At 43.1% G+C, this 11550-nt stretch overlaps 1 protein-coding gene across 1 annotated transcript; it reads left to right on the top strand.

Moving 5' to 3' along the window:
- Nucleotides 1-4985: 4985 nt before the first annotated feature.
- Nucleotides 4986-11232, top strand: nup88 (nucleoporin 88). The gene is made up of 17 exons (XM_058382804.1): nt 4986-5291; nt 5499-5668; nt 6064-6189; nt 6812-6898; nt 7086-7262; nt 7386-7566; nt 7738-7888; nt 8000-8098; nt 8183-8273; nt 8464-8568; nt 8676-8834; nt 9390-9515; nt 9607-9672; nt 9883-9963; nt 10096-10222; nt 10512-10630; nt 10985-11232. Exons 1-17 carry the CDS (start codon nt 5031-5033, stop codon nt 11046-11048), a joined length of 2190 nt encoding a protein of 729 aa, XP_058238787.1. The 5' UTR covers nt 4986-5030; the 3' UTR covers nt 11049-11232.
- The last annotated feature ends 318 nt before the right edge of the window (nt 11233-11550 follow it).

The raw sequence follows: 11550 nt of genomic DNA, 5'->3' as shown, positions 1-11550 counted from the left end.
ATCCATCAAAGGAACTGGCTCAGACTGGGCATGGTTGTTTTCTTTTTATGGTTTGGGAAATGTGCCACTGTAGATTCTGAGTGTAGAGTCTGGAGTGTACTAAAAAGCTGGATCTGGATGGTTTTGTAGGTATGGGGGTTTGTAGATATTGTTTTTAGTCCATGTAAAAGTGGAAAACAGAAAAGACTTCTGCAAAATCCTTAGTGATTTGTGTACTTTTTGGACATTTTATTTTTGTCTAAGGAATAGAAATAATAATAATAATAATAAAATTAATAATAATAATAATAATAATAAAACACAGAAACATAGTGTCTCTTGGCTCCTTGTTGTTACTATTGTTGGTGCTGTTGCTGTTATTGTTGTTGATGCTGAAGCTGCTGCTGTTGTTGCTACTGCTGTTGCTGAAGCTGCTGTTGTTGTTGCTGCTGCTGCTATTGTTGTTGTTGTTGTTGTTGTTGTTGTTGCTGCTGCTGCTGTTGTTGTTCTTGCTATTGCTGAAGCTGCTGTTTTTGTTGTTGTTGCTGCTGCTGTTGTTGTTGCTGCTGCTGTTGTTGTTCTTGCTATTGCTGAAGCTGCTGTTTTTGTTGTTGTTGCTGCTGCTGCTGTTGTTCTTGCTGTTGCTGAAGCTGCTGTTTTTGTTGCTGCTGCTGCTATTGTTGTTGTTGTTGTTGTTGCTGCTGTTGTTGTTCTTGCTATTGCTGAAGCTGCTGTTTTTGTTGTTGCTGCTGCTGCTGCTGTTGTTCTTGCTGTTGCTGAAGCTGCTGTTTTTGTTGTTGCTGCTGCTGCTGCTGTTGTTCTTGCTGTTGCTGAAGCTGCTGTTTTTGTTGTTGCTGCTGCTGCTGCTGTTGTTCTTGCTGTTGCTGAAGCTGCTGTTTTTGTTGTTGCTGCTGCTGCTGCTGTTGTTCTTGCTGTTGCTGAAGCTGCTGTTTTTGTTGTTGCTGCTGCTGCTGTTGTTCTTGCTGTTGCTGAAGCTGCTGTTTTTGTTGTTGTTGCTGCTGCTGCTGTTGTTCTTGCTGTTGCTGAAGCTGCTGTTTTTGTTGTTGTTGCTGCTGCTGCTGCTGTTGTTGTTCTTGCTGTTGCTGAAACTGCTGTTTTTGTTGCTGCTGCTGCTATTGTTGTTGTTGCTGCTGCTGTTGTTGTTCTTGCTGTTGCTGAAGCTGCTGTTTTTGTTGTTGTTGTTGCTGCTGCTGTTGTTGCTGCTGCTGCTATTGTTGTTGTTGTTGTTGCTGAAGCTGCTGTTTTTGTTGTTGTTGTTGCTGCTGCTGTTGTTGCTGCTGCTGCTATTGTTGTTGTTGCTGTTGCTGAAGCTGCTGTTTTTGTTGTTGTTGCTGCTGCTGCTGTTGTTGCTGCTACTGCTATTGTTGTTGTTGTTGTTGCTGAAGCTGCTGCTGTTATTGTTGTTGCTGCTGCTATTCTTCTTATTTTTGTTGATGCTGCTGCTATTGTTGTTGTTGTTGTTGCTATTGTTGTTATTGTTGTTGCTGCTATTGTTACTGTTGAATCTGTTGTTGTTTCATTTGTGCATTTTCTACTGCTTGTGCTTGATCCTGTCTTAATCCGATCAAATCCTGTTTTTTCATGTCTCATATACATTTGCTTGCCTACAATTTTAAGTTTTTTTTTTTTTAAATATATATTCTTATCCCTGTTTGTGAAAACAATGTTTCGTGTTTCACCAGGGTGTTGGTGTATTCAGTTTCAATTTTCATTTATTTTTATAGCGCTTTTAACAATGGACGTTGTCTCAACGCCACTTTACAGAAGTATAGAAACATAGAGAAAAATGTATAAAGTTTAAAGTTAAGTTACTATTTCATCCCTAATGAGAAGCCTGAGGTGACGGTGGTGAGGAAAAACTCCCTGAGATGATCTGAGGAAGAAAGTTTGAGAGGAACCAGGCTCAGAAGGGAACCTCATCCTCATTTGGGGGACACTGGACAGTAAATAATGTGAATGTTGATAATGTCCAAGAGCTCCTGAAGAACTAATTGGTCACTGTAGTTTCTGAGTTCATTATTGTGTATCTAATTATTTAATATTTTCTTGTGTTTGAGTGCTGTAGTTACAGACCCACTTTATATTTTCAGCATTTCATGAGGTGCTTTGAACCATTTTAATTAAGCTGTAAACTGTCAGTATGGCTGTTTTTTATTTGTAAAAATACAAAATATATACAGTACACTCATCATGTCTGAGCCGATCAAGATTTTTTAAGGAAATATTGCAATTAAATGGAAATGTTGCTCAAATATTTGATCTAAACTATTACATTACAGATTTCTAGAAGTACTAAAAATAGACTAGATGAAATATCTCAAGAATATATTTTCAAAGAATACTATCTTGCTATATCGCAGTTATCACAGTATGTCAACACAGTGCTTTAAAAATACAATACAAAGCAAGTTGTTTGAATTCATTTCAATGGGACACAACAGCCAAAGCAGATGATATGATCTATGGGCCTGATAAAAATCAGCAAAACTGCCTGATTACAAATTTCTTTGAAGAGGTTTCCCTTTCAGTGGTTTATAAACATTATGGATCTGTTTGTGGCCTTATGCAATTTATATGGATTAATGATGTTTACTCGCACTCAAATACTAAATCTTTTAATTAATCATTTTTGACTGCAACCTCTAAAGGGATGTGAGCGCTCTAGGATTTGACAGAATGCACAAATCCGTATAGAATCTATTTAGAATCTAGAATCTGGTACAATAATATCATATTTCAGCAAGATACTTAAATCATTATCCTTTTATATAAGTTGTGGTGTAATCTTGTATAATTTGTAAAGAAAAACAGGGACTCAAAACATCTGTTAAAACATTTAATAACCTTTATTTTAAATGAGAGACTATGGTCCATGAAACATCTGATAACCACTAAGTTTGGACCAAGATCTGTATGTTTGACCTACCTATCCATCTACAAAACCACATACACTATATTGCCAAAAGTATTCGCTCACCTGCCTTGACTCGCATATGAACTTAAGTGACATCCCATTCCTAATCCATAGGGTTCAATATGACGTCGGTCCATCCTTTGCAGCTATAACAGCCTCAACTCTTCTGGGAAGGCTGTCCACAAGGTTTAGGAGTGTGTTTATGGGAATTTTTGACCATTCTTCCAGAAGCACATTTGTGAGGTCACACACTGATGTTGGACGAGAAGGCCTGGCTCTCAGTCTCCGCTCTAATTCATCCCAAAGGTGTTCTATCGGGTTGAGGTCAGGACTCTGTGCAGGCCAGTCAAGTTCATCCACACCAGACTCTGTCATCCATGTCTTTATGGACCTTGCTTTGTGCACTGGTGCACAGTCATGTTGGAAGAGGAAGGGGCCAGCTCCAAACTGTTCCCACAAAGTTGGGAGCATGGAATTGTCCAAAATGTCTTGGTATGCTGAAGCATTCAGAGTTCTTTTCACTGGAACTAAGGGGCCAAGCCCAGCTCCTGAAAAACAACCCCACACCATAATCCCCCCTCCACCAAACTTTACACTTGGCACAATGCAGTCAGACAAGTACCGTTCTCCTGGCAACCGCCAAACCCAGACTCGTCCATCAGATTGCCAGATGGAGAAGCGCGATTCGTCACTCCAGAGAACGCGTCTCCACTGCTCTAGAGTCCAGTGGCGGCGTGCTTTACACCACTGCATCCGACGCTTTGCATTGCACTTTGTGATGTATGGCTTGGATGCAGCTGCTCGGCCATGGAAACCCATTCCATGAAGCTCTCTGCGCGCTGTTCTTGAGCTAATCTGAAGGCCACATGAAGTTTGGAGGTCTGTAGCGATTGACTCTGCAGAAAGTTGGCGACCTCTTCGCACTATGTGCCTCAGCATCCGCTGACCCCGCTCCGTCAGTTTACGTGGCCTACCACTTCGTGGCTGAGTTGCTGTCGTTCCCAAACACTTCCACGTTCTTATAATACAGCTGACAGTTGACTGTGGAATATTTAGGAGCGAGGAAAATTCAAGACTGGATTTGTTGCACAGGTGGCATCCTATCACAGTTCCACGCTGGAATTCACTGAGCTCCTGAGAGCGACCCATTCCTTCACAAATGTTTGTAAAAATAGTCTGCATGCCTAGGTGCTTGATTTTATATACCTGTGGCCATGGAAGTGATTGGAACACCAGATTCTGTTTATTTGGATGGGTGAGCGAATACTTTTGGCAATATAGTGTATATACCTTTACCTACCTACTCATCTAAATAACCACATAACCCGCTACTTACCTACTCATCTACATAACCACATATACCTTTAGCTACCTTCTCATCTACATAACCACATGTCCTTTTACCTTTCTACTCATCTACATAACCTCATATCCCTTCACCTTCCTACTCATTTACCTACCCATCCACCTACCTATCCATCTACATAACCACATATCCCTTTACTTACCTACTCATCAACCTACCCATCTACCCCTCTACCTACCCCTCACTTAACTACTTGTGTGTTTGACCTACCTACTCATCTACATAACCATATATCCCTTCACCTTCCTACTCATTTACCTACCCATCCACCTACCTACTCATCTACATCACTACATATCCCTTTACTTACCTACTTATCAACTTAACTACATATCCCTTTACCTACCTACTCATTTACCCATTCATCCACCTACCTATCCATCTACAAAACCACATATCCCTTTACCTACCTACTCATCTACCTATCCATTTACATACCTACTCATCTACCTATCCATTTACATAACTACTCATCTACATAACCACATATCCCTTTAATTACCTACTCATCAACCTACCCCTCTACCTACCCCTGACTTAACTACTTATCTATCTACCCACCCACCTGCATCTACCCATCTTCCTTGATTTTACGGGAAATCATTTTTTTTTAAATCATTTAATTAAACCATTTCTCTATTTTGTTTATCCTCACAGCGCCTGACTACAGAAATAATATCGCGCACATGAACGTTTCAGAAAACTACAAAGTCGTCAACAAAGTGTAAAGCCCGCCTTGACGTCATCGCAATGCGACGACACACACAGAAAAAAATGGCGGCGCTGGCAGGGGACCGCTGGAGAGATGCGCTGCCTAGTCACGAAATATTCTGTAAACTGCAAGAGAGCCGGCACTTGGAGCCACAGGGAACGAGCAGGAGGATAGTTAAAAACCTTACGTTCTGCCTGAATGGAGATTTGTTTGTGTGGGATAATGTGGAGAGCGTGTTTTATACAACCAACCTGCGGCAGCTCAACTCCGAGCTCGCATCACACACGGCGAGACACCAGGTTCGTGAAGTTTACTGTATAGATCATGTGTTTCAAACAGCGGAATGTTTTCCTAAAGGGAATTAGCTAGCTAATGTTTGGCTTGGCAGAATTGTTCCTGGTGTCAGTGACAGTGTTTTAATCACAGAGTTAAAAGCGAAGTCTATTTCCTCTCAGATCTTCTGTTATGTATTTGATTTGATTTGTCTGATCTGGTCTTGTCTACAGACGTTAATGTGCATCAACCCACCACTGTTTGAAGTGTGTCAGGTTCTGCTCAGTCCCACTCAGTATCACGTGGCTCTCATTGGTCAGCGTGGGGCAACAGTGCTGGAGTTACCCCAGCGCTGGGGTAAGAAGTCCGAATTCGAAGGTGGACGCATCGAGATCAACTGCAGGTGAGTTCAGAAACGGGTGGTCGCACGCTGGTCCCCATCCCCTTTCCGGCACTGTATAATGTTCCTTTCCTGTTATAAATAGGCAATAGTTTGTATTTGTACCTGTGCGATTAGATTAGATTCAGCTTTATTGTCATTGTGCAGAGGACATGTACAGAGCCAATGAAATGCAGTTAGCATCCTGTGTATGTGGCATATTTACAATAAATTACAGTAAATAAATACGGCTATGGGGGTGATATGTACAGGAGAATGGATCTCTTATGTACAGGTGTAGTAGGTATTATAAATAGGTATAGAATTAACATGATGGGTAACAGATGGGTATTGTATATTGTAGATCTACAGATTGACTATTGTTTCTAATTAAGTTCTCTGCTGCTCTCTTCTCTCAGGACTATTCCTGTGGCTGAGCGCTTCTTCACCAGTTCGACCTCCGTGACCCTGCGCCAGGCTGCTTGGTACCCCAGTGAGACAGAGGAGCCTCACTTAGTGCTGCTCAACTCAGACAACAGCATCAGGTACTCGCATGAGCTGTAAGCATATGTGGGAATAACACAAAAAATCGAAGAGATTGTTGATGACCTAAAGGTTGTAGAGTTCAAGTATACTCAGGAAGTCATTTCTAGCACCCAAGAAAATAGAAAGAGCTTTCCTTGAAAGTATTTCTTTGGTCCAGAAAATTCAGGGTGCTGGTGGCTCAGTGGTAGGTTTCTCACCTACCTTGCGGAAGACCTGGGTTCGATTCCCAGCCAGTGCCCAAACCCCAGACACTGGGTGCAGTGCCGGTCCCAAGCCTGGATAAAAATGGAAGGGTTGCGTCAGGAAGGGCATCTGGCATAAAACCTATGCCCAGTTGTTGTGCGGACCGGTTGGTCTGCCTTGGTGACCCCCTCACACACGTAGGGAGCAGCCGAAAGATCAACAACAACATCAACTACATTCCAGAAAATTCCAATGATGTGACTTTGCTGTTGTATTTCTGTTATCAGATGAGAACCTATCAAAAAAATAACCATTGGAAAACAGTACCATGTTGAAAGTTTCAGTTTTTACACTTGGTTTTATGGTATTGTATTTACCTTGACACCTTTTGTTAAGGATAATTAATGACATTATGGATCATGATGTTTGTTCCTGTAGGTTCTACAGCCTCAAAGAGCCTCAGACTCCGGCCCGAGTGCTTTCAGTGTCTCAGTCTGAGGAGGAGAGCAGCATCCATCCGAGAGGGTAAACACAACACTGTGGCTCTACAGTGCATTTTAATCAAAGCTACTCTGAGCAATCATCAGCAATCATGCACTGTGATTAAATATTAGATCCCAATAATAATGATGCCAACAAACACTTGTGCATGTTCTCACTGTATTGACTCTAATGGAAAATGTCGGCCGCTGTGGTTTTATCTCTACTTTAGGCGCTCTTATGCAGCCTCTCTGGGTGAGATCGCCGTGGCATTTGACTTCGGGCCGTTAGTCGACGCCCCTCGCCATCTCGCCAGCCTGCGGCTGAAGGAAGACCTGCTTGTTTACCCGTTATACATCCTCTACGGGAACGGAGAAACATTTCTGAGTTACACGTCTCTCACCTACGCGTAAGGCACACACAAACACATATAGTAGTTGTTTATGTATATATTGTATAAAAGTAGCATTTTGAATGTTTTTCAGTGTATAAGGTTGTGCAGGGCTTTTATTGTTGAGTGTGTATGTTTCAGTAATCTAGGGAAGCTCCTGGGTCCTCTCCCTATGTACCCAGCTGCAGAAGATAACTATGGCTACGACGCCTGTGCCATGCTCTGTCTGCCTTGTGTCCCTAACATCCTTGTGATCGCCACTGAAGCAGGAATCCTCTATCACTGCGTAGTGCTAGAGGCAGAGGAGGAAGAGGACGGTGGAGTAAGTACAAACAGAATCCCTTTAATAAGAGATTTACATTATGGTGTAATAAACCTTCCGGTCACTTCCAGAAGTATTGGCACCCTTGGTTAAAGTGATAGGTCATTTCTGTTTTAATATTCTGTATAGTTAAAAACACAAGTCGATGTTCATTGTTTGTGATGTGTGTAGGCTGTAGAGAGGTGGTCCCGAGGATCAGAGTCGGTACCATCGCTTTACGTATTTGAGTGCGTAGAGCTGGAGCTCACTCTCAAACTGGCCACCGGGGAAGAAGATGACCCGACAGATTCGGACTTCACCTGCCCGATCCGGTTACACGAAGGTCAGCCTGGTTTGAGGAGTAAAAAAAAATGCAGGCAAATGTCTGCTCTAGTAGTATATAATATTCCTTCTCTGTATTCCCAGCTGCTCTTAATGTCTGCTTGTTTTTCAGACCCTCTGTGTCAGCACAGGTACCACTGTACACATGAGGCGGGCGTTCACAGTGTAGGACTCACGTGGTTCAACAAACTCCACAAGTTCTTGCAGTCAGGTAAGGGGACGTTTTGGACATCTTGCTTTAACGTGAACGTCTTTGGATTTAGTTCTAATCCAGGAAAATGATGTGTGTGTGTAGATGAGGAGGATAAGGACAGCCTGCAGGAGCTGGCAGCTGAGCAGCGCTGCATGGTCGAGCACATCCTCTGCACCAAACCTCTCACAAGCAGGTACGTCGTGTAGTAACAGAAAAGTGGGGTATAGGAGTAGAAGGTCACTTAGTGATGCTGTGAGAATAAATGGAATGTGATTGGGTAAGAATCATGGCCTAAAATTCATTCCTGGTAATATTATAGTTCATGTCCAGGAAGTCACCGAGGTTGAGTTGACCACTGCCTTGTTTTGTGTGTGTGTGTATAGTTTACCTTCTCCAGTTCGTGGTTTCTGGATCGTGTCTGATCTGTCCCTGGGTGCCACGTTGATCTGCGTCACCAGCACTTACGAATGCCTCCTGCTTCCATTGCTGTAAGACACACTTAACTCCGTTCGATCTTTTTTTGTCGTCATACAAAATTGTGAAAATGCCACAAACCCACAGCGAATGTTAAAATAGGTTTCTGATCCCCCTGCAGCAGTTCCATGCGTCCTCCTTCTCCTCCTCTGCTGTGTGCACGGATGGGAGCAGAGGAAGGCTCTGTAAGCTCCCCTCTGCGTGGACTGGCTCATGACTCATTCGAGCAGCACATCCGGAACATTCTGGCACGCAGCTCCACCAATCCGCTCATGCTCAGGTACGTGATAGAAATCCTGTCGGCGGATTCGCGGCTGAATTTCGGCCAAAGGGGGGGGTCGCGTCAAACATTTTAGGCTGAGGCTTCACTTTAAAAGGTCAGATGTTTCTAGAATAATCATACCTTAGGAAAAAAGCCATTCAAAAATATCACATGAAAGATGTCTTAGGCTTAAGTCGCAGTTGTGTTTTTACCTGGAATTGAGCACCACTTGGATGAGCTCTGGCTGAAAGCTCAGGGGACATATTTAGTTTCAGCAGATGAATGGAGTTTGTTATGGGGGAAAGCATGAAACCAAAACTCCAGGAGGTGGATCTAATCCAACTACTCCTATAAATCTGACCCAAAAACCCCTAACACACAGAACACTGGGAAATATATTAGACACACTTATCCAAGCCTTGATACACACTCCAAATCCTTGACATTTGGCTTCACGCTGTTCAGGAGAAGGAGATCCAATTTCCAATCCAGTAATTTTGTCATCCAAATCGCAGAGGAGTTCAGTAGTCTGTGTAAATGTGAGTGTACTTGACAGGTGTGTGTGTGTTTCAGGTCCGCAGACAAAGAGTCTTCAACTCCCACTCCAGAGTGTCTGCAGCTGCTGAGCAGAGCCACGCAGGTCTTTCGGGAGGAGTACATCCTCAAGCTGGACCTGGCCCGTGAGGAAATGCAGAAACGGTGAACATTTAATCTTCTCTATATTATGCTTTCTTAAATGTAGCGCTATTACTTAAGTTCTAATGGTTATCCGTCTGTTTGTTCCACACAGAGTCAAACTGCTGAACAGTCAGAAAAAGAAGCAGCTGGAGGACCTCACAATGTGCCGGGAGGATAGGTATACCATGACGTGAAGTCAAATCCATCAAGAGCACAAAAGCTTTTTTTAAATTTACGCACCTAATTTGTGCTCCATGGAGAATTAGTTGTGCAGCAAATATAAATATATATATAGTTATAAATATAAACGCCCCACCGCCTTTCATCAGTCATTAGTTTCCAGCAGCAGTACATGATCTTGAGTTCACGCTGCGTTTGTGTTGAACAGAAAGAGCCTGAGGGAGGCAGCAGAGCGCCTGGCTGACAAGTACGAGGACGCTAAATATCGGCAGGAAGCCATTATGAACAGGTGCTTTTTTTTTCATTTCTCTGTTCAGACCTCCTCAATGAAAAGTTCATCAGAGTTATTTTGCATATTAAGGAATCGATTATTAAGACTATATAGAAATAAGTGGGAACTGTTTTGTGTGTGTGTGTGTAGGATGAAGCATGTCCTGGGCAGCCTGCGCAGTCAGCTTCCCGTGTTGTCCGACAGCGAGAAGGACATGAAGAAAGAGCTGCAGACCATCAATGACCAGCTGCGTCACCTCGGCAACAGCATCACACAGGTTAGCTACACCGGATGTCACACTGGCTACTTCCTGTTGCAGCGTCCTTGCGCTTCTATTACTGCAAGCCTTGGGTGCCGTTCTACACACTCGACTTCATGAGCGGTGCTCTTACATAATCAAGAATGGAACGAGAGTCATATGGTGTGGTCATACTGGTCAGGGAATTTCCAGAAGCTGTGACAGTCTGCATCTTTCTTCACGGTCTTTAAATATCGAAGCCTCCTGGACAGTCTTGAGACCCGGACGTAATCGTATTCTTTCTCTCTCCCGATCTGCCGTCTCTCAGGTCAACATGAAGAAGGATTACCAGAAGAAGCAGATGGACAAAGGCTCGTCTTCAGCCCGAGCCACCATAACGCTCAACGCCCATCAGAGGAAATGCGTACAGGGCGTCTTAAAGGAGCAGTGAGTTGGCGCAAACACCAAATACACTACACCAGATATATTACTGATGCCAGAGCTTCATTTAAACCATAATGTTCATGTCAAGTAATAAAAACTACACTGTGCTGCTCCTCCACTGTGTGTTCATCACACAAAGCACTTGTGTGGAGGGGGGGGGGAACCACAGGATACTGTGGCTTTGATGAAACACTCCTTCTTTCCTACTTCTTTACATGACTGACCCACATACCTACTTTTCTTTACTTCCTGACTCATTTATTTACTCACTGACCCACATAGTGGCTTGTTTACCGATAGACTCCACGCTAAATGGCGTTTGTCGTCTCGTTTCTTTTTTTTTTCTTTATCTCGCAGGGGCGAACACATTGGCGACATGATGAAGCAGATCAAAGACATCAAGAACCATTTCAGTTTCTGAAGAGCAGAAGTGTGAAGCGATCGCCGACCACACGCCACAAATCGCGTTATATTAAGCTCACTATGCCGGATTTTCTTCACAGCTTGTTCGATGACGCAGAGGGCGACGGATGAGCTGACACTTTATATGTTTAACGCTCTGTTGTGTGACAAATAAAATGTTTGTTTGTTTTTTGTACGTTTAAGAGCGCTTTCGGTGCTGTTGAGTTCTTAATTGTGAGCGGGGAGAAGGTGGGGATTGATTAACATTAGGGCGATTCTTAAGATTAAGTCGCCGTACTGTTTTTAGATTAACAGCTAAGACTTGGATAAGATTAGCTATGACCTTTGTTTGTTTTAATAGCACTCTTTTTATAGCATTGCTAATATTTTACTTTTTATGGCACAAAAGCTATTTTTGATCATCATAATAGAAAGCCATCACTTCCTTCTGCAAACTGAAGCATAGCACTGACACAATGAGCAGGAGGCCTCTAGCCCGGAAGCGGTTGCGTCGTCCTGTG

The sequence above is a fragment of the Hemibagrus wyckioides genome, linkage group LG28 (assembly GCF_019097595.1).
Source record: "Hemibagrus wyckioides isolate EC202008001 linkage group LG28, SWU_Hwy_1.0, whole genome shotgun sequence".
Taxonomy (NCBI): domain Eukaryota; kingdom Metazoa; phylum Chordata; class Actinopteri; order Siluriformes; family Bagridae; genus Hemibagrus; species Hemibagrus wyckioides.
The sequence above is the reverse complement of the archived record's forward strand: the minus strand, read 5'-3'. Positions and strand labels throughout refer to the sequence as shown.